At 54.2% G+C, this 22784-nt stretch overlaps 1 protein-coding gene across 1 annotated transcript; it reads right to left on the bottom strand.

The window, feature by feature from the left end:
* Positions 1-5715: 5715 nt before the first annotated feature.
* Positions 5716-22040, bottom strand: Ahdc1 (AT-hook DNA binding motif containing 1). The gene is made up of 4 exons (XM_051171123.1): positions 21909-22040; positions 21751-21788; positions 16550-21451; positions 5716-5849 (listed from the first exon to the last, which is right to left on the bottom strand). The coding sequence occupies exon 3, from the start codon at positions 21375-21377 to the stop codon at positions 16593-16595; it is 4785 nt and encodes a 1594-aa protein (XP_051027080.1). The 5' UTR covers positions 21378-21451; positions 21751-21788; positions 21909-22040; the 3' UTR covers positions 5716-5849; positions 16550-16592.
* Between the last annotated feature and the right edge of the window lie 744 nt (positions 22041-22784).

Here is a 22784-nt window from a genome sequence, read left to right as displayed (position 1 = left end):
CCACCTGCCCCTGCCCCACAAGTGCTGGGACTAAAGGTGTGCCCCACCACACCTGGCAAATTTCCAACCCCAAAACGGTTTTTCAAAAAATTATTATTATTAATTATTATTGGCTTTTCAATAATAGTTTCTCTGTGTAGCCTTGGCTGTCCTGGACTCGCTTTGTAAACCAGGCTGGGCTTGAACTCACAGCGGTCTGCTAAGCTCTGCCTCCAGAGTGCTGGGATTAAAGGCATGCACTAGCATGCTCTGGCTTTCAAATAGTATTTATTGGATCTGGGGCCTTGTGCATGCTACGGGGCAAGTGCTCTACTGCTGAGGTATACCTCGCCCTGTACTTGAGTTTCCTGTATGAAAGATGGGATATTGGATATTGTTTTACTTTTCAGTGACACCTCATGGCACTGTTGTGGAATCCCTGTGCATGTATGTAATATGCTCAGCAAAGCTCACACACACACGCCCCACTCAAATCTTATCATTATGCTGTGGTGCTGGAGAAGGAACCCAGAGCCTCAAGCCTGTCAGGCATGCTCTCTCATCACTGAGCTGTATCTTGGCCTAAATCCTTTTTTTTTTTTTCTTTTTTTTTTAATGTTTATTTAGTTTTAATTTATGTGCATTGGTGTGAGGGTGTCAGATCTTGGAGTTGTGAGCTGCCATGTGATTGCTGGGAATTGAATCCGGGACCCTTGGAAGAGCAGACAGTGCTTTTAACCCTGCTGAGCCATCTCTCCAGCCCCTAAATCCTTTTCTTACAAGATAGACTTTGTAGCTTTAGTGAGCAGTACCCCTGCCCATGCTGTGAATCAAGACTCTGGCCCTACTGCATGCACGCTGACCACCTCCCCCCTCCCCCCCACAAAGCACTGTGCTCTTCTAAGTTCCCTAGTGCTAAACAGATTTGGTTTCTTCCCCCAAGACAGGGTTTCTCCGTGTAGCCTTGGCTGTTCTGGAACTCACTCTACAGACCAGGCTGGCCTCGAACTCAGAGATTCACCTGCCTCTGCCTCCCTAGTGTTGGGGTTAAAGGCTTGCGTCACCAGGCCTGACCAGATCTTTTGTTTTGTTTTCCCATTAAGTCTGTACAAAATAGTTTAGGTGTCAGTCTTCAGGCTTGTCTACTGCCATTTTCCATGTGACCTTGGGCCAGTCACTCCAAGGTCACTGAGAATCTGTCTGTCCCCTATAGAGGATGGGAGGATGGTTCAGATTCCCTTGAAGAATGAACAGCCCAGAGAAGCGTAAGCAATGGCAAGCCAGATCCAGCTCATCCAGGCAGCATCTCGTTTTCTTTGAATGAGCATAGGCCCTCTTTTTCTTTTCAAGACTTATTTATGCAATTATGCATATGAGCACTCTATCTGCATGTGTGCTTACATGACAGAAGAGGACATCAGATCCTATAACAGATGGTTGTGAGCCACCATGTGGTTGCCGGGAATTGAATTCAGGACCTTTGGAAGAGCAGTCAGTGCCCTCAACCTCTGAGCCACCTCTCCAGCCCTCTTCCCCCTTTTCTTCTGCTTTTTTTGAGACACTGGGTCTCTCTGTGCAGCCTTAGCTTTGTAGACCAGGCTGGCCTCAAACTCACATCAATCCGCCTGCCTCTGCCTCGAGTGCGCCACTGAGCTGTATTACACCCCCAACACCCCTTTTTACTTTGTTCCTGGGGGCATCCATCTGTGCTCTTGCTTCTAGAGGCCAGACAGACAGCACCATCCGCTGTCTCCTCTCAGATGCCATCTCTTCATCCCACCCCCAACACCACCCTGAGACAGGGTTTTCTCTGTGTAGCTGTGGCTGTCTTGGACTCGCTTTACAGAGCAGGCTGTCCTCAAACTCACAGCGATACGCCTACCTCTGCCTCAATCTTGTTTTTGAGCCAACATGTCTCACTGGCCTGGAACTCACCGAGTAGGACTGACTGGCTGGCCAGCAAGCCCCACGGTGTCCTCCATCTACTCAGTGCTAGAATTACAAAAAATGTGCTGCCTCATCTTAAGAGAATTATTCCCCCAGTCCCTATCAATCAATCTGTCCACCCATCCATCCCATAGTGTTTGTGGGACCATCTCCATTTTTGTTCAGTTTTTGTTTTTTGAGAATTTGTCTGTATAGCCCTGGAACTCGCTCTGAAGACCAGGCTGGCCTGGATCCACCTGCTTCTGCCTCCTGAGTGCTGGCATTAAAGGCGTGCCCCAACACTGTCCACCCTTTTGATGTTTAAAGACAGTATTGCTAAACTGCCCAACAGGCTTTGGATTTACTTTACAGTCTCAGGCCTTAAGACTGAGACCCTCTTGCCTCAGCCTCCCAAGTAGCTGCAATCAAAGTCTCACCCCAGCAGGCCCAGCTAGGAACTGCACAGTTTACTGCATTGTGCAGTCAGGTGTGATACCCTCTGAAAATGGAAAACAGGGTGACCACTTACCTGGGCAAGGTCTCTGGTCTTTTCCTCGAGGATTCCATCCCCAACGGGACAAAGCCTGGTCTCAGAAACACAACTTGGAACACAACCCCCCCCCCCCCCACTCTCCTTCCACTCAGACACTTCTTTTTCACACCGAGGATCAGGGCTTGCACAAGCTAGGCAAGAGCTCATGCACTGAGCTACACCCTCAACCCAATACCTCTTTCCCCCTTGTCCCCTCATGTCTCAGCTAGTACTAGGTTCTCACCAAGCCCCTCCCCGGTGCCCTCCTTCTTCCTTCTAGCGTCTCTGTTATTAACTCTCGAAAGCCCCTATTTCCTTTATAGGTCTCTCCACCCAGCTCCTTTTCTATCCTCCCTCCCCTCAAGATCCATCTTGTGCTGAGCTGTACCACCTTCCGTTGCATAACCCAGCACTCTGCCTCCCCTGAGCCCTCACAGACCCCCGCCCCCCAAGCTTACCCTCTAACTGAACCCTGCCTGCCAGCCCTGCCCCCATCACCTTCCTGTCTGTCCCTCAGCAGCGACTGAGCAGGTGCATTTTTTTCTCTTCAGGCTGCAAAAGCCACTGCCCCCACCCAGGGTTTCCCTGTGTAGCCTTGGCTGTCCTAGACTCACTTTGTAGAGCAGGCTGAACTTTTTTTTTTTTTTTTTTTGGTTTTTCGAGACAGAGTTTCTCTGTGTAACCTTGGCCATCCTGGACTCACTTTGTAGACCAGGCTGGCCTCGAACTCACAGCGATCCACCTGCCTCTGCCTCCCGAGTGCTGGGATTAAAGGCGTGCGCCACCACGCCCGGCTTGACTAGGCTGACCTTGAACTCACATCAATTCTCCTGCCTCTGCCTCCTCAGTGCTGGGATTAGAGTGTGCCACTATCGCACTTGTTTTGTGTTGGTTTATCCCAGCTGTCCTGGGGTGGTTTTGTTTTGGTGTGAGCAACTGAACCTAGGGCTTGTGCCTGCTAGGCAAGCAATTTTGTCACTGAACTACTTAACCCAGCTCCCCTACCTACCCACCCTACTGCCCCAGTGCATTTCCTGATGCCCAATCCCTTTACCATTTCCCTCTTCATTCCAGAGTGACCTTGCCAGACACTTCCACTGCACTGTCCCCAGCACACGTCCTGGTTACTGAGGCTGGCCCTACCTGGGGCTTCTCTTGCCGTCCTTTCCCACTTCTGGCCTCTGCACATGTCCTTCCTGCTTCAGAAATCACTCATTTTTCTGTTTCCACCCTAGGTGTGGCTTGTAAAAAGCTTTCTCCTCTGGAAAGCCCCTCCCCTGACTTGACTTCTCACTGCTTCCTGCCCCCCCTTCCAGCTCAGCAGGGGACTGTCAGCTTGAGAGTGGTGTCTCCCCCACAGCAGGCAGGAAGGGTAGGCCAAGGTTTGCACCTTGAGGATGTATGGAGGGGGCTGTGCAGCAGATGGCTTTCACATCCAGCAGAGGATGCAGTTTTCAGGGCCTGTGACCTGTGAATCCTTCTCCCTCTTCCAGGCAGGGTAATCCAAAAGGTGGGGGCATGTTTGCCTCTCAGCGGGTTTTCCTGCAGGGAGGCTAAGCTCCTGGAACATAGCCTGGCGTTACTCTGATTGTCACTGAGGAAGAGGACTAGGGAAGGCACACTCAGCAGAGTTTTGACGTCATGTGGGTCATGGGCAAACATCTGCCTTGAAAACCCTTAAAGACCAGGCCCACGCAACACTGGAGTGAAGGAAATGGAGAGCCAGGCCTGCCGCGGCTAGGGAGAAGTTTCTAGGCCTTTCCAGCCAGGAGGCATAGGATTAGTTCTTCTGGTAAGCAAAGATGGGAGAAAAAGGGAGTAGCTTTTACAATTCCGGTGAGCATGGAGGGATGCTGCAGTGTCTGGTCACAGTAAATGAGGGGGGGGGGGGGGCCTGGAGACAGGGGAGACTTACACCTGGGATGAACAGAAGATGCACAGAAGGGGCTACTCCCATGGTGCAGCTAAGTCACAGAAAGGTTTGTGGACTTACTATGGTGTCCCATACTGGTGACCCCAGCTCGCAGAAGGTGAAGGCAGGCAGATCTCTGAGTTCAAGGCAGGCCTGGTCTAGCAAGCACTAGGACAGCTGGGGTTACATAGAGTCATTCTGCCTCAGTGAAGGCAGAATGAAGACTGGCACCTTGGAATCATGCTCGACCCCGGGGCCTAATGGCCAGGGAGATGGGGTGCGCTGGGAGCTGAGGTGGGATGAGGGAATCTAGAAGAAAGGGTGGAAGCCAAGCTGACCTTGGGGCTCTTCAGGGAGAGGAAGCCACAGGATTTAGGACAGGATTGGGGGGAATGCCAAGCAATGTCTCAGCAGTTAAGAGACACTGGCTGCCCTCGCAGAGGACATACATGGACTGAGTCCCAGCATCCAAATGGCAGTTTATAGCTCTCCCTAACTATAGTTGCAGGTGGTCCCATGCCCTTTTCTGACCTTCAAGGGCAGCAAGCACACATGCTGTGCACAGAGGGACATGCAGGCAAAACGCTCATATACATAAACAAAACGAGCAGGTCTTTAGAGCTCTTGGGAGTAGAATGGAGGTACTCAGAGGTAGAAGGAGCATAGCCTGGGGCAGTTGGGAGAACTCAGAGGTGGGGTGAACAGAGGAACACTTAGGTATTTCAACCTTTTTAAAAGCCCAGTAGCTGCTGTCCCTTTCCATCCCCCCCCCACCATACCCTATTTTTATTTTTTTGTTTGTTTGTTTTTTTACAAGACACAAGGTGTTCTTTTTTTTTTTTTTTTTTTGCTTTTTTTTTCATTTCTTTTTAATACAAACTTGGATCTTTGGGTGTGTCCTGCCAACAGAAAACAACAACAACAACAGAAGAGAAAACCCAAGAGTGAAAAAGAAGAAAAAGGAAAGGAAAAAAAAAACCAAAAACAAAAAAACTCCCAAAAGAGGTTCTCCCTCCCCCCCACCATGCGAATTTGCACACCACGGGACCACAGCAGGTTTACAGAATGCAATATACAATCCACAATTTATAATAAAACAGTATATACAATAAATAGGATATTGTTCATTTTTGTCAAACAACCTGTAGATAAATTTCTCAGTGCACACTTGCAGGGGCTCTGGACACCTTGAAGCCCCCCCGCTCGCAACCTCTTGCACACGCGCTCTCGCTCTCTCTCTCTTTTTTTTGTCTTTTTCTAAAACTGTGTTTTGTTTTTAAGTTTTGTACATTTTAAAAAGTATTTACAATTGCTGGTTTTGTGCAGAAAGGGCTCACCTTCGGCTTCTGCGTGGAGGAGGTGGACAGGGGTGGGGGGGGTGGGGAGTGGGGTATGGGCCTGCAGGGGGTACAAGGGTCAGGTGGGAGGTGGAGGGGCAGGCGCTCCTGCCGGAGGACAATGTGGACGCTGGGAGGGGTCTTGGCAATGGTTTTCTGAAAGCTGCAAAGAAACACAAGAGAAGAGGCAGAGGTCAGCAGTCAGAGGACACTGGACTCCAAGGGGCAGGAAGAGAGGCTCAGCCCCTACCAGAATTCTGGAGAAGCTAACGCTGTTTGTTCTCTAGAAAGGCCCGCATGACCCCAAGCTCAGTTTCCAGGTAGCCCAGGTTAGCCTCAAACTTGCTGTATACCAAAGTTTTGAGCTCCTCAGTCTCCAGAGAACTGCAATTACAGGTGCAGTCTCTCCATTTGTAAATGCCCAAGATCATAGCAAGAGGTGAAAGACTCTATGAAAAAGCAGGTGTATCTCTGGAGTTCAAGGCTAGCCTGGTCTACAGAGCTGGTTCCAGGCCAGCCTGAGCTACACAGAGAAACCGTGTCTGGAAAACCAAATGCCAGGCTGGATGAGGTGTTAGGGTCCCAAGGTAGGTTTTACCCAGAGTCTAGACCCTGGAGTTAGAGGTCACCAAGCTGACATGCTGGTACGAACATTGAAAAGTTCTGTGACACGGGGTGGGAGCTGAAGCTAGTTTACTCGCTGGAGGTTGCTTGTTGTTTCTGTGAGACAGGGCCTCACCACAAAGCTCTGGCTGGCCTTGAGCTAGGAGAGCCACTTGCTTTCGCCTCCCAGGTACTGATTTAATGGGACCACCACCAACCGGGCATGGTAGTGCATGCCTTTAATCCCAATATGCGGGAGGCAGAGGCATGCGGATCGCTGTGAGTTCGAGGCCAGCCTGATCTACAAAGCGAGTCCAGGATAGCCAAGGCTAACACAGAGAGACCCTGTCTCAAAAAACAAACAAGCAAACAAACAAACAAAAAACCCAAAACCAAATAGAGGGACCGCCACCACTGCTGAGCTTACTTTACTCATTAGTAAGAAAGGGATACTAGAAAGCCAGGCGTGGCGGCCCATGCCTGTAATACCAATGCTTAAAAGACTAAAACAGGAAGATCTTGAGTTTGAGGACAGCCTGGGCTACAGTCAGACTACCTCAAAGCACCAAACAGGGCTGGGGATGTCTCTCATTTAGCAGAGTGCGTGTCTGACATGTATGGAGGTCTGGGTTTGAGTCCCAGTCTGAAATAAACCAGGTGTGCGTGTAGCCTGCCACCCTGCCACTCATGCGGCAGAGGCAGGAGATCCTGTTTTAAAAACAAAACAAAGCAAATCAAAGGAGGGGGCAATAAGGTCTTGCTGCTGGGTCTAGTGGTTTAAAACAGAGAAAGATGAACTGAGATATGTAATACATTAAAAAATTAACTATCACTTTTATTATTTTCCTGGGGCCAGATTGGGGTCCACAAACCTCAGTTTCCAAATGTTGTTAATAAGGAGCTTGTTTGGGAATGCTTTTAACCTCCATGGTTGGAAAGAGGAGTACCAATGCCAGAGCCTCCCTAGGCACAGCACCACTCAGGTGGGAAGCTCCGGCTACCATTTATTGCAAATCCACCCCTCTTCCCAGGCCCTCTCAGCCACTCCTCTCCCAGGAGGGAGGAGGTAAATAAAGGAATAAAGAAAGCATCCAACACAATGCCATCTGGGTTGGTGGAGACACTGCCTTCCTTAAGCTTGGAAACTCCCCAGTCCCCACAGTCACAAAGGTAAGCACTCCTTTCCAAAGACAGCTCTGATCTCATGTGTGGCACTTATCTTCTCTATCCAGACCACCAGCCTGGCCCAACCCCCGACCAAGATCTACAGCTCTGTTGCTGTGAGGGATGAGATAGCCACGGCAGGGCTTAGGTCATCCCAAGAACCCTGGGCCATTAGATTGTCTGCCTCTCAGAAGTCTGGGACTCTGGCTTCTCGCACCCCCAAGTGTGAGACTATTTCCTCCAGAACCAGGAGCAGGGCTGGGGTGCTAAATTGCCTCCCAAGTCTCCTCTGTGTGCCACCTGTCCTCCCCCACAGCCACAGGAGCCAGGCAGCGACGGTGACAGAAAGCCTCTCTGCCTTGTACTCTCTTGGCTTGCCTCTCCAACAGGGCCGCATCGACATTCCGCTCAGCCTCAGCTGCTGTCTGCTGGGCAATCAGCCCCAGGATGACTTTTGTCCACTGGTTGGACCAGCCAGGACACCCCCCTTCCCCCCCCCGGGGGGCCAGGGACACCAGGTGGATTCCTGTAGGGAAGGGGGAGCACCCCATCTTGGTGATTAGGCCAGGCAGAGAGCAGAAGCACAAGCAGGGGTGGGGTGGGGTGCCAGGGACCCCAGATCTGTACCATGGTAAGGGGCACTGGGGGAAGATAAGCCAACGAACGTGCCCACGAGGTGACAGATGTATCACAATTGGGGTAGTAAGCAGAAAAGGGGCTTGCTCCTGGGAGCTGCAGGGATGAACGCCAGCTCTCTACAGTTACGGTGGCAGGCACGACCGACTGCAGAGATGAAGGGAAAGGACTGTGATACGTGGGGTGCCAGGTTCAGCAAGCACTGGGGGCCTCAATCCAGAAGCTGGCTTTGCTGCAGCTGAAGGACAGTTGCCAAGATGAAGAATCTTCTAGTTAACTACCAGGCAGAGAGGCACTTGGCACACTGACAGCGACGAACCCCAGCTTTGCCTGCTCCTCCAAGGGCCCAGAGCACAAATTCTGCATAAATCCCCTTGGCTCCCACCCCCACCAGCCCTTAGCCACTGCCAGTGACCCTCTGCAAGCCAGGTCTCCATGGTGATCTCAGCCCAGCAGGAGGCTCCTGCCAGAACCTTCCCATGGTGCCCGAGGCCAGGCAGCGGGAGGCTTTCTCACCCTCTGCTAAGCTGCCCAGAGCACCTTCCCTTCCCTCCCAGCTTCTATGACTTGGCTGGCCAGAGGCTGAGGCAGAATCTGGGGGAGGGTGGTGGGTGGGGTGTTCTTGGAGAAAGGAGAATGCAACGGTGGGTAGAACACAGACCTAGGTAGACTCAATGCGTGAAAGCCGAACAGAATACACTAAGGTGCCAGGCAGCTGAGGGACCACCAACAAGTTAGAGAACAGAAGAATAGCTCTGGATCCACCCCGAAAGCCTGCAAAGCAGGCCGGTTCTAACCAGGCGACGTGATCTGTGGGGCTCAGGAAGAGGAGGAACTCTCAGTCCAGTCTGGGAAGGAGGGTTGTTGAGCTAAACTTACTGCTGAGTACAGAGCTCGGCACGCTGGGATGGCGCATGCGTGCAGACTGAACGACAGATCACCCTGACTGATCTGGGGCTGGTCAGCATGTCAGGGTGTCCAGCTCAGCTCTCTCACACCTCCAGGATGCCTCCTTAGAATGCCTTGTTACCATAGCTACCGGGTGCACTTGCCATTCTCCACTCAGCTCTTCTAGACCTGTGTGTGGTACTTTGCACCTGGCCCCTGGACACCAACCGCCTTTGCTAAGACTTAACCTTTTAGTGCCTCGAGGAACCTCAGTGTCACATTCGTCGTGTCCTCAGTGGTCTCTGCCTGGGCAGGGACTCAAAGTGCTGGAGATTATACAGAAACCAGGCTGCTCAGAGGCAGCCAGTCTCCCCGGAACTGGAGCATGCTCTCCACTTCCCTGTAAGCTACCACACTCCACACCCACTTCCTGTTGGGGCTTGTGCTAAGGCTTGACCTCCATTCCTTGGTCTATGCCTCCAGAAGAGGATTTCAGTGTCAGGCATGGAAGACAAGGGAGGGAGGCCCTTCCCTCTCTGGGCCTTGCTTCTCTTTCTGCCAAGTAAAGGGCTTGAACAGGTATGACAGAGATCTTCATGCATTCCAAACACAAGGGGTCAAAGGGCAAACCAGCTGCCAGAAGACTAAGCTACTTCTTTGGCATTTTCAGGTTAGTGGGCCTATGAGGTTCCTGTGGGGCTTAAACTACACCAGACAGGGAGAAATACCACAAAGGGTTCCGTGAAGAAGTTAGGGGTATAGTGTGGATCCTCCACTTTTCAAAACCCGTCCCTTGACCTCCGGCTCAGGGAGTCCCCCTTGGCTGCTGGACAAGGACTACTTGCTGGCTAGTGGGACTCCATGGGCTTCTTACCCATAAGCACCTACCAATCTGCCAGGACCACGCCTCCCTCCCGCTTCATGTCCCATCTTGTCCTGAGAGCAGGTCTTCATCCCCATAGGCAACCCCTGTACACTTTTACACGCCTATACGAGTGTCTTCCGCCCTCCCTGAGACTGTCCTATGTAAGGGCAGTATCATAGACAACAGAGCCTAGTGACTTCTGGGAGTCACTGTGGGTTTTCATTAGTGTGTCTGTGATTCCTTGGAGGGGTCCTACTGCTCAGAGGCCTCCCTCTGAGAGTCACCTGGGCCTGAGGGTGTCAACGCCCCTCTATGTACCACTTTTACGGTTGCTTCCCCGAAGATTTGGGCATTGAATCGTCACCCCTCCTTCTCTTTTCTGGAGACAGGGTGTCTCTGTTGTAGCCTTGGCTGGTCTGGAACTCAAGAGTCCACACAGCTCTGCTGGGATTAAAGGCACGCACCCACTGCTGCGCTCAGCTGACCTTACACCTCCTCGCTCTTCTTCCGGTCTATTTTGCTTGCTTTTGACTCAGACACAACACACTAGGAAGATGGCTCAAGTGAGGAAAAGGGTTTACAGCTAAGCCTGATGACCTGAGTTGGATTCCCAGAACCCACATACTGAAAGGAGAGAAAGGACTTCCAAAAATTGTCCTCTGACCTCTATACACTGGATATGCACACGTGTGCGCATGCGCACACACACCCTCCTTTGAAATATCCCCCAAAATGATGAGACACTGGAGTAGGGGTGACGATGCATAGATGAGTGACTAGTCTAAATAAGTAGATGGCACGTTGGGGACATTCCTGGAGAGGGCTATCAAGGATGCAGGAAGAGCTGGAGATGAATTGTGCCTGGGAAGGATCATGGAACACTTCTTGGAGGAGGTGATGCCTGAGTGAGAGACTGGCAGTGACAGGTGGGAGAGCACAGTGGGTAGGAGAGGGCAACAGGCCAGGGTGGATCAGAGCAAAGACACATTCTGCAAAGAGAAGGTGTGTGTGGGGAGGGGGCGGGGGAACCGAAAGAGGCGGATGCCAGGACAGAAGCCTGAACATCCTCTGGACCACGCCAGGCGGTCAGGCTTGTGTTCTGTAGACAAGACGGCTGGAGAGGAAGGATGCAATCAAAAGGTGTGAAGCATGGAGCTGCAAGAACAGATGTGCTTTAATCAATTCATCCAATAAATATTTTAGGGGCTCCAGACACTGCATCTAAAAATGCCGAACAACAAGCACTTTGGTGGCCACCATGGGCAGAATGGGGGTGGGGTAGAGGTGGGGGTAGGGGTGGGCCGCACAGGGGTGGGCCAGAGACCCAGGTGGCGGAGTAGGGCTCTAGCTACTGAAATCTCTACTTTGTCAGGATCCATTTCCAGCCTCAAGAAGTCCCTGCTGTCTGCCCTCCTTCTGTAGCTCAGAGGGGGCTGGTATGGAGGATCTTCCCTCCTGCTGGAGGAGCTGTGGTGCCTCCCCTAGAGAGGGCACTCACATAGAGGTCTGAAACAAACCCAGTGGTGTTGGGCATGGGATACTGGCCAGTGCAGAGTGGGCTGCCGGTTCACGCGGACTGGACACAGTCTTCATCTACGTCCCCAGCCCTAGCATAGGCACCACGGCACCAAAGACGACAGTGACAAAGTAGATAGCTATCCAAGGGAAAGCCAGGGAAACTCTAAAGTTATAAGGAAGGTTTTCAGATGCTTTTTGTGTCTGCGAAGAAGACTGTGTGAATTGTGTGGACAGGGTTCTAGTTGACCCAGGTTCCTTGGGGTAGGAGTTACCTCATCTCTGTGTCCCTACCTCTCCCCAGGAAGACTTGGTCCAGCAGCTAACATAAGAACACTGTAATTGAGGCAGAGGCAGGTAGATCACTGTGAGTTCGTGGCCAGCCTGGTCTACAGAGAGTCTAGGACAGGCAAGGATACACAGAGAAACCCTGTCCCCCAAAATAAAAACAAGAACAAACAAACAAACAAAAGAACAGTGTGACTGCCCTATCTGCCTCCCCAGGACTGGGGGTAGAATCCAAGGTCATGTGTGTGCAGAGTAGGCAAGCACTCTAACACTCAGCTACATCTCCAGCCCCAAGAGAAATGGAGAGGCTTCCCAATGCTCCAGGTCCACACCAGAAAATACAAGGCTCTTGTAGTCGGGCATCAGGCAATAGACTCAGGAGGGCTATCATTGGTCAAACAAAAGGTCAGGGACAGGGGTTAGAGATGTGTGACTAATACTGCTTGAAGTAGGGACCCACAATTCAGACTGTGGGAAGGTCCTCATCCACCCAGCTACCAGTCGCCAACTAGGTGCTTTCCTGTGGCCCAGCATGGGGCTACAGGCTTTACATGTCAATCCCCTTAATTCTTACAAGAGATAGAGACAGTGTGAGTCACTAAGTCCTGTGAGTCACCAGATCACCTAGCTGGTAAGGGGTGGAACCAAGTTATACACAGGGGCCTGTGTGTAACCACAGACATGCACTCCTAGCCACTGCCTGCCAGTTTTAGAGGTCTGCTTTCACCAGGGATGTGGGGTGCAGGGAGCGGAGGAGCAGCAGAAGGTTATGTTCATAGAGATGGTATTTCCAAGAAGCAGGGGCCCGGAACAAGAAGGCCTGGCCTAAATATGGCTACAGGGAAGGCAAGCACAGTACAGCTGGAGGATGACCTCAGAAGAGAGACAAATCCTGGAGCTGAGAGGAAGCAGGGCAGGACTGGCTGAGCCCTGACATGAGGCCACTTGCTCAGAGCCAGAGGCGAGATCAAGTGACCTCTTAAGGATTCAAGACTCAAAGAGACAAAGCCCAGAGCAGCTGGGCCTGGCCCAGGCCTGGGCATGCCTGCTGACCCTGGCTGGATGGTGGCCTTGGAAACTGCCTCCTGTTCCGGCCAGGCCTCGGCTGGTGTAACCTGGGAGGACCTGTGACATTTCTCTTGGCCTCAGTTCTAGAGCCAAGAGCTAGTGGGGAGGGGAAAGGATCAGAGATTCCTGAATCTACATGGGCCCTTTCTACCTCTCCACCTCTATTCCTGGGTTCCCGTGTGGCTGATCTTTGGTTCAAGGGTCCTCAAATGGAGCTAGTCTGGCTGGCTCTGCTTTTCATTTAGGGGACCTGAGAAGATGCCCCTTTCCTTTGACCTTAACTCTCCTATCAGCTACAGCACTCAGCGGAGTCAGGACACACATCCCCTACTGTGTCCTCTGACCTTTCCTCTCCCAGCTGTCACTGGGATGGAACCTGCCTTTGCCCTTCCTTCCTTCCCACTCCTGCAGTGCCCTTCCTTGGCTCCACAATCCTGCTCCTGAAGCTCAAGGGCAGCTTTGTACCACAAACCCACAAAATTCATAAAAAATGCTAGATCCTCTGAGCCGGGTGGTGGTGGTGCATGCCTTTAATCCCAGCACACGGGAGGCAGAGGCAGGCGGATCATTTTGAGTTTGAGGCCAGCCTGGTCTACAAAGTGAGACCGGGACAGTCAAGGCTACACAGAGAAACCCTGTCTTGAAAAACAAAACCAAACAAACAAATAAAAAAAAAAAAAGCTAGAGCCTCTGGACACAGTGGTACATACCCGAGATCCCAGCCTTGAAGGGAGGGATGGCGCCAATGTTTACAGACTACGGGTTCCTGGGCAGATCCCAGCTGTCCCTGTTTCCTTACCTCTGCAACAAAAGCCGAGAACACAGTCTCTGCCCAGGATGTTATGGGGGAGTCCTGGGCAGTGTCCCACAAAGGGACAGCACATGCACATACAGAGGAACAACATCTGACCATAATGCCCAGGGCCCAGGGTGCAAGCCTGGCCTTTCCCTGCCTTCCAGGCACACTTCCGACCAGGTGCTGTGTGTGTGCTTGTTCTAACTTCCTGGAGTAGAAGCTCAACTCCTGAAAGGAACCCTGTCTGCTCTGTCTCCCCAGAACCTGCCACAAAATGAGCTCAAGGCCCACCAAAGCCTCACTACCTGTTGGTGAGTGAGCGGCCACTGCCCTCTCTGCTTAAGCCTTCGGTGTCTGACGTGATTCCTTCTATTTCTTTGCCACTTTCCTCTCTGCATTCTAACTGTTCTCACCCTCACCATGATGGTAACTGGTCCTTGGCACAACAGGGTTGCCCTATATGGAGGTGCCTGTATGCTATCCTAACTAAGGAAAGGAAACTACTCCAGGCCACCTTAGTCCAAGCCACGGTCACTGGTGGCTAGTCCGGTCTCCTTTCTTTCAACACTTGCCCTGTTCCACCATCACCATCTTCAACAGTTCCCTGTATATCTTGGAAGGCTTCAAACTCCTTGCAGGACTTGGCCCTGGCTATCTGGCCCTCACTTAGCTTTCCTGCCTTCTCATCCACCAGTTCTTCTGAGCCAAGTCCCTCCCCACCTCAAGACTGTCCACACTGCTCAGCCCAGAACGTTCCTCACCATTTTCCAGCTAGCCCCTCCATCCTGCTGGCAGCAGTTGTAAGGTTCGGGCATCCTGTGGCGGGCCCTCCCAGCTTCCTAGCTGGTCTTACACCATCCTTCCTACGGCGGGCACTAACCACCAGGTGCTCTGTGCCACTCTGTGTTTACTGTCTTCCCTCTGAACTGGAGGTGCTCGATCCTCAGAGGGCCTCTGTGCTGCTTCCAATGCCTGATACATGGTGGTGGTAGGGCTGCTGCACAGATGTCTTGGGGACTGCCTGTGTCCCTGTTGAGGACAGTGCTGCTAAACTCCCAGTGCTGGGTGGGGAACAGGCTAGAATGTGGGGCTGGATGGCATCCCAGCTCCTCCTGCACTCAGGCCTAGCTGGGCGGTTCCATTATGCACTGCGCTGAGCTGTGACCTGCTCAAGCGCCCAGCCCCCACACCCATTCATTTTCCATCCCAGAGTCTGGGAGGAACGGTTTTGGGATTATTTCACATTTCTGGATTATCCATGAGACATCTCCCCTCTGGTGAGAGGGATCAAGAGTTTGACATTTTAAACCCTAAGCAGCTTCTCCCTGGCTTGCTTCAGATCTGCAGCCCTGCTGCTTGCAGGAGAGAGATGCATGGGGAATGCAAGGCCATTTTGATCTTGGCCTGGCTTCACTGGGAAGGAAAAAACACTGCCAAAAAAAAAAAAAAAAAAAAAAAAAAAGTTTGAGCCATCGTCTCTGCCATGCAGATATGTGGGAAGCTAAGTGATTACCAAAGCCAATTTTCTCAAACAGATGGGGAAACAGAGGCCGGAAAGGGCAAAAGCTTAAAGGCATGTAGCAAGCTAGTGGCCAGACAGGGACTGGTGTTCCCCAGGGCCTCTTGGCTCTCAAGAATGGCTCTTTGCCAACCTCAGGCACCAGGGCAGTTGGGGGTTCGGCAAAGTGGGGGGGGGGTCATAAGTTTCCACTGATTTTACTTCAGGATCCTGAGTCACCCTTGCCTCGAATGGCCTCTCCAGAGCAGGGATGACAGGAAGCAAAACACCCAGGAGGCTTTGGGGCAGCGAGGCTGAGGAGTGAGGGGTTCAGTCAGGCTCTCAGCTACTCCAATGCCAACGGCCACATCAGGCCCATCCTGTGTGAGACCTCTTGCCCCAGAGTGGGTCCAGTTGTGGCTGGATTCTGACATAAACTCTCCTTCAGGAAGATAATTCTTTCAGCCCTACTATTCTCCAGTTATTTGGGAACATTTTTTGATTTTCTTTCTTTCTTTTTGTTTTTCAAGACTGGGTTTCTCTTTGTAGTCTTGGCTGTCCTGAAACTAACTCTATAGACTCGGCTGGCCTCGAACTGAGCCTGCCTCTGCCTCCTGAGTGCTGGGATTAAAGGTGTGCGCCACCACTGCCCGACCTATTTTCTGCCTTTTATTTTCCTGACGATACTAACCATGAAGGCACTGCACCTGTAAGAAATAATGGCAAAACATCTCGGAATATTTAGTTGAACTCTGGAGATGCATTTGGCTTGAGGAAAGGGACTGGCTTCTCTACCTAGACAGACCCATGGCTGTTAAGTCTCCTGGGCAGAGATGGCAATGCTTTTCACAGCTGGATCTTTGCTCTGCATAGGCCTGGCCACACTGAACCAACATTAGCAGAGGGGCAGAGGGGCTGGTGGTAGGTGGGTGGTACACACCTTTAATCAATCCCAGCACTCAGAGGGCATAGGTGGGTGAGTATGAGGCCAGCCCGGGCTATACAGTGAGACCCTGTCATGAGAAAGAAAGAAAGAAAGAAAGAAAGAAAGAAAGAAAGAAAGAAAGAAGGAAAGAAATGCAGGCCTCTGAGGGTAAGAGGCCAAGAGAGAGTCCTATTGGCCACTTTGTAAAGTTCTTGAAAAAGCACATGACCGAGGCAAAGGAGCCTGTACAACCCTGAGTGGATGACAGGCCCTTTCTTTTTCTCATCCAAGGGTGAGGCAAATGTCCCTCCTCATAAGAGGTAAGTGGTGTTTCTTGTCTGGGCCTAGCATGAACAAGGATAATAAATGCCCGGTCTCACCCAATCTATGGTCCCACACTGCCGATGACCAGGACTTCTGAACGTTCTGTTAGGTTTCCCACACGAGTACCTCATCGCTTCCAGACTAAGCTTGAGTCCTTCCTTCTTTCCTGATGGCGAATCCCTAAGCATGTTTTCTCATCCTTACAGTTCTCCCCCTAACCAAAGGTTAAGCGTTCTTACCCTCCCTGCCATGCCTCAGGCTTCTACCCTCTGCACCCACATCCCCAGACTCACCCAGGAACAAAACCTCGTGGTCCAGCCGGCACTTCAGTTGGTACTACAGGGAGGTGACGGTGAATGTGTCCTCGGGGTGAGGTTCCGCCATGGGCCCCAGGAAGCCACTCTTAGGGCCCCCACCCAGGCCAGGATGTGCCTGCGGCATAAAGCCTGGATACCTGTAGGCAGTGTCCTGCAGGGGCAGCAGCGAGTCCCTCGGCACAGGGGACAGGGTTAAGTCACTAAGGAGTGGGCAGCCATAGCCAGCAGTGGCTGCAGCAGGGCCACGGGGTGGACCCGGCGGCCGGGCCATCTCCAGTGGCTCTTTGTCGGCCTTGGGTGTGGCTGGTGGGCTAGCCAGGTGAGGGGCACTGAGGCAGACAGCCTCCGTCCTGCCCAGGAAGTCAGCCAGCAGCCCTGAACCCACCTTGCCTTCATAGGGTGGGCTACGGGCAGCTGACCCTGGTGGGTACCAATAGGCTGAACCCTTGCAACTAGGGGAATCATAGTGTGGCTGGCCCAGCGGCAGGTCCCGGCAGCTCAGGTGGGCCTGGGCTGCAGCAGCATGACTCAGGCTAGCCCCCTGAAGACCATGCTTGAGGGGCTCACAGGCAGTCAGCTTTGTAGGTGGTGGCCGCAGCTCTTCCTTGAAGCCGAGTGTGGGCGAGCAGGTGGGTGAGTATGCCTTCTGCAGGCCAGCGTCAAACACTGTGGGTGGGTGGGCCAGCGGTGGGAAATGCTTGCCGTCCAGCTCGGGGCCGCCCAGGCTGGGAGAGTCACAGTGGAAGCCTTGACCAAAAGTGCCGTCAGAGGGTGTAGATGGATTCATGGAGTAGGGCCCCATGAAGTCACAGGGATCTCGTTCTCCCACACCAAAGGCTCTTGACTGGGAGGGCAGTGGTGACATGCTGCTGTCCCCACTGTAGTAGTCCAGGCCAAGGTCTGGGCTGTCCTGGAACAGTGGGTTAACTGGCTGTGGCTTAGGGATGAACTTGGCTTTGGCCGCTGTACCACCTCGCTCCTTCTTGGCTGAGCAGGCCCCACTACCCCGGCCACCCCGAGGCTGCCGGGGCCCAGTGCTCCGTTTGGACGGGTAGCCAGAGGCAGTGGCCGAGGCAGATGTTGAAAAGCCCAGATGTGAGGCCTCAAACAGGTCCACTTTCTTCCGCCGTCCACGGCCAGGCTTGGAGCTACTCTGAAAGAGGACACTCTGGTTCCAGTTGTAGCCTGGAGCAGACGATGCTTCGTTCCAGTCCATCATGAGCTTCTCCAGGCTGGACAAGCTTGACTGGCCCTCGCTGCTCGAGGCCTCGCTGTTGGCACGCCTAAAACCACCACCACCAACAGGCTGATTGAACTGGGTGCTGTCAGAGGACGACTCGGAGAAGGTCTCGGACACGGCGGTCTGCTGCTTCACCTTCTGCGGCGTGTAGTTTGAGATGTCCAAGATTACATTGGGCTCGCTGACGTGGCAGTCAAAACTGGGATTGTAGAGCTGACTGAAGGCCTCTGAGGCCCAGTCCAGGCCTCCATACCCCTGCCGGAAAGGCCACTGAGAAGCCCCCACAAACTGCCGACAGTTCTCAGGCGAGGGCTGAAAAGAGGAGGAAGAGGAGGAGGCCGCAGAAGCTGTGGTACCCTTGGGCACCATGTAGCCACCGGGTGAGACAGTACTGGCTCGACTGTCACAGCGCAAGGGTGTGGGGGCTGACCCAGAGAAGGGGCCCCCCTCAGAGCTGTTGAAGAAGGAAGCCTTGCTGGGTGGTAAGCAGGGCCCCCCAGTAGGTGGTGGGGCATAGCCAGCACTGTGGGCGCTGCTGGGTGAGGCGGGAAGGCTGTTGCCGCTGCCATAGGCAAAGCTGCAGTCCTTGCTGTTAGCGCAGTCTTGGCCTGAAAACGGCTTCGCTGGGGCGAACACGCTTTGTCCTGCCCCATAGCCACCATACTGAGGTGGGTAGGTGTTGGCAGGCGGGTGGGTTGTGGGTGAGCGGGCTACGGCTGAAGGAGGGGGAGCCAGCTTTGGGTAGGCCTCAGTTGCCCGGCATTCTGAAGCGGCAGGGGTTATTCCGTAGCTTGTTGCCCGTCCCGGTGGAAAGGTCTGACGGGAAGGTAGGACAGGCTGGAAGGAGGGGTCCGCTCCAGCTCCACTGCTGCCCACTGCCACTGGGCTAGCCTTGGCTCCCCGGCTCGGGAAGGTGGCAAGACCCCGCTGAGCAGGCAGCGCACTGGAGGGAGGCCCTGCATAGGTGCCTGATGCCTTCCTGGACTCTGGGCGAGAGGCTGAGAGGGCAAAGTCCAAAAGGTCAGAGGAGTCATCCGAGTCAAGCAGGGAGCGAAAATAGCCAGTGAAGAGGTTTTGGCGCTCCTGGCTGAGTTCCGTCTGGCCCGAGGGTGCACCTGCATAGTAACTGCCACGGCCAGAAGCCCCACTCTCCAGCCCAGTGGAGGCAAAAGCCCTGGCCTCAGCCCCCTGGAACCCACAGTTTCGGCCAGCTTGTCCTCCTGGGTGCCCATGGTGAGGGGCCCAGCCACCACCCTTGTCCCCAGCCCACTCAGCACCTGGCTCCCCAAAGCCGGGGCCGCTAGGCACCTGCTCTGGGAACAGAGTCCCATTCTTTCGGGACCGCCTCTTGCGCTTGGGTTTGCCGGTCACAGCATCTACCTCCCCTCGGCCCCTTTTGCGCGGGTGCCCCAACTCCGTGAGGCCAGGACCCACGACTCCGGTCGCTGCTACTGCTACTACCTTCTTTTTCTTGCCAATGCCCTCAAAGAAGTCACTAAAAGAACAGCGGGCCGCCTTGGCCGCATGGCCTCCACCCCTGCCTCCAAAGCCTCCAGTTTTGCCTCCTCGCCTCCGGAAGCCCTGCACTCGATGCAGGAAGTGGGAGATGCTCTGGGTGTCTGGGGCCTGGTGTACCGACTCAGGCTCACTGGGTGTCCAGCAGCGGGGTGGTGAGCACCGCCCAGCACACTGGCTCTGGCGGTTCAAAAAGGCCAGCTTGGCAAGGACATCAGAGTACTCCGCCTTACTGTCATTGGCATCTGCTGCGTAGGACGGCTGCGGGGACGCCAGCTTTTGTTTCCGTCGCCGCCGTTTCTTCACCTCTGGCATGGCCATGGTGGCCGCAGTCACAGTAGCAGCCTCAGCAGCTACCACTGCCGGCTCTTTTGGCTTGCCGGGACCCAGCAGCAGGTTCTTAGGTGGGCGGCCGCGCTTCCGCTTGAGAATAATGGGCATCTCACCGGGTGGGAAGACCACCACCACATTGCGGCCATTGTTTTTCATCTTCAGCAGCGGGGTGGGCTCAGACGACACCCGCAAGCCCAGCTCCTTGCCCTCCACACTCAGACTGCTACTCAAGGAAGAAACTTTGTAGGTGGTCTTGTTCCTCCGCCCCAGGGACACGGGGATCTTGGCCATCTTCACCACCATACGACGCACACCCCTGCATTTGCCTTTGCGGGTGGGGACCACTGGGGTCTGAGAAGGCTCTGGCTCCAGCTCAGGAACAGGGCCCGGGCCCGACAGAGCAGGAGGTGGGGGAGGCGGCGGCAGCGGCGGTGGCTCAGCCAGGGCAGCAGCCAGCCCTGTAGGTATAGGCAGGGGAAGCAGACGACCCTCGGGTCCCGAATCTGCCTTCCGCCCCCTTCCGGCTTTCCGCCTGCGACACAGGATCTTTGGCCTATCAGTGCGTCTCAAGGCGTACTTAGGGTGGCCCTCTGGCCCAGGGGGGCCGTGAGATGAGCACAAGTCCAGGCGTAAGGGCTCTGCCAGCTGGCAGTGCCCCAAGGACTGCTGGGGCTCTAGACGCCGACCGGGGACATCCAGCAGCTTGGGCAGGGGGTCAAGGGCCTGGGGGTCAAGGAGCTGAGATTCCAAGGAGTCAGGTAAGGTGTCGAGGGCCTGCAGAGCCAGGCTTGGCAGCCCCAGAGGATCAGCAAGAGGCTGCAGGGGTGGTAGCTCCAAACCTTCCCCTAGAGGCTCTAGTGCCTGTGGGTCTAGGAAGCGGGGCTGGGGGTCCAGGAGCTGCGGTTCAGGCTGTGGTGATGGTGGCTCAAGGGATTGAGCCTCCAGGAGCTGGGCCTCAGGGCAAGTAAGCGAGGCCAGTTCACTGAGGATATCAGCATCTGCTAGCTCAGAGTAATCAGGCCCGTCTGGTTCGGACTCAGGGGGCAGAGCAGTGGCCGTGGCCGTGGCTCCAGGACCATGGCCTTGGCCGGGCTGTGGACTATCCCTGGGCTCGGGCTCAGGTTCATAGAGGGGGTGGCTTGGCCTCTCTGACTTGGCGTGAGGGGTGGCACGTTCCTCGGGGCTCCGGATGCTGTTGGCCAGGCTGGGTGAGGAGAAGAAGCTGTACTGCAGATCCCCAGGCGGTGGAGCAGGTGGGCGGCTCAGCCGTAGCCCGCCACAGTCCAGATGCACACCGCTGTGCTGCAGGTCCTGGGACAGCCGCGTCAGGTCCTTCATGATGTCAATCAGCTGCACCACTGGACGGAGGTTCACGCGCCCGTTGTCCCAGTGGCGGAGGGAGTTGCTATCTGGAGTCGGTGTGGGACAGTGGGCCTGAGAGACAGGCCGGGCTGCCCGAGGGGGTAGCAGGTCGTCTCCTTTGGCAAGGACAGGCAGACGCCGGGTGCTGGGGTCCCGACGTGGGGGCGGGCGTGGGTTCTCAGAGAAGGTATGAGTGGAAAAGGCCTTGTCAGGTGGGCTGGCAGGGGGCCGGGTGGGAAGTAAGGGCCGGGGGGTTGGGGGGCCTCCGGGGTAGTACTTGGGCTCTCGGAGGTAGTCAGGAGAGCTGCACACGGCACTGGAAGTCACCACCAGGCCCTGAGGCTTCACACGCATCCTGACCTTGTCCTCCTCGGGCCACCGGGCGGGGCCGGGGCTGACATGAGGGTGCGAGAAGCCGGGACCAGAACCTGCCAGGGAAGGAGAGGTAAGAAGTTCTTCACTGAGCATCCGTAAATTTCAGTTTCCAACATCCTAATGAGCCCCTTGGCCTTTCCCCACCATTCCATTTCCCCTATCCGTTCCAGCGTATGGCCCAAGCCCAAAACGCCTTGCAAGTCTTCCGTCATGTGTACACAGCGAACTCCTCATGGGCCCCGAGCCACACAGGAGCCAATGACCCTCTCCTATAGGCTTTGGGATCAGGGATTGGAGAGGACAGGATTCCCATGCTGGGAGGTCTAGTAGCGGGTCCCCAAGCTGCACTCACCCTCGGCTCTGCCGCCTGGGCTGTCACACTGGATATCTCTGTGGGCAGCAAGACATGAACAGGGCTCAATTCTCCACACTCAACCCCTGCTGCCCACACACAGCCCCATCCAACTCGACATGCCACCCCAGCTCCCTTTGTGCTCCCTTCTGTCTGACCTGGTAAACAGAGGTGCCCCGTGCTGGGGGACTCTGCCAGTCGCTGGCTGTCAGCTAGGGGTGTTGTGGGGCGACTTCGGCCTGAGCCCAGGCCTTGGGGCGTGGACAGCACCTAGAAAGGACCACCGCAGCTCAGGGTTAGTGAGCACGTAACGCATTGCCAGGCACTGGGCTGGGAGCCGTCCGGGCATTGCGTCATTAAATCCTTCATAGCAACTCTGCGAGGTAGGGGCTATTAACAACCCTTTTCATTTTGCAAATGAAGGTATGGAGGCTCAGACATGCACTCACTCACATGTTCATTATTTACGGAATGTCTTACTTTGCACAGGGCCTGGGTAGCCAGACATTGAACAGATAATCCTAAGTGACTTAATTCATTAGTGGACTAGCTGGGTGCAGTAGTGGCGCACGCTTTTAATCCCACAACTCGGGAGGCAGAGGCAGGTGGCTCGCTGTGAGTTCCAAGGCCAGCCTGGTCTACAAAGCGAGTCTAGGACAGCCAAGGCTACACAGAGAAACCCTGTCTCGGAAAACCAAATCAGTGGACTAAGAGCTGCAAAGAAAATCGAAAAGAATACCTGGGCTCAAGGGTCCAGGAGCCACCAGGAAGCTGACAACAAAAACCGGTACTTTGGGGACACTTTACTGCCAACGCTGGGCCAAGTACTTTAATGCGTCATCTTGTCTAACCTTCCCTGCCACACACAAATCAATTATCCTGCTCATTTTTAAAGAAACCATCCCATAAAGGTTCAAAGTACCATGATGCAAGCCTATCTGCCCTGTCCCCTGCTGAACGAAGCTCCCCACATCTGTGACAGCGCATGCTCCCCACAAGTGTCCAAAAAGACATCTGTTTTGTTGTTTGCCTAG

Source organism: Acomys russatus, chromosome 29, assembly GCF_903995435.1.
Source record: "Acomys russatus chromosome 29, mAcoRus1.1, whole genome shotgun sequence".
NCBI classification, from domain to species: Eukaryota; Metazoa; Chordata; class Mammalia; order Rodentia; family Muridae; genus Acomys; species Acomys russatus.
Note: the sequence above shows the minus strand (reverse complement) of the source record. Positions and strands in the feature narration are given on the sequence as shown.

Coding starts and splice junctions, on each gene's coding strand:
- Ahdc1 (XM_051171123.1), bottom strand. CDS start 21,377: ATGCGTGTGAAGCCTCAGGGCCTGGTGGTGACTTCCAGTGCCGTGTGC.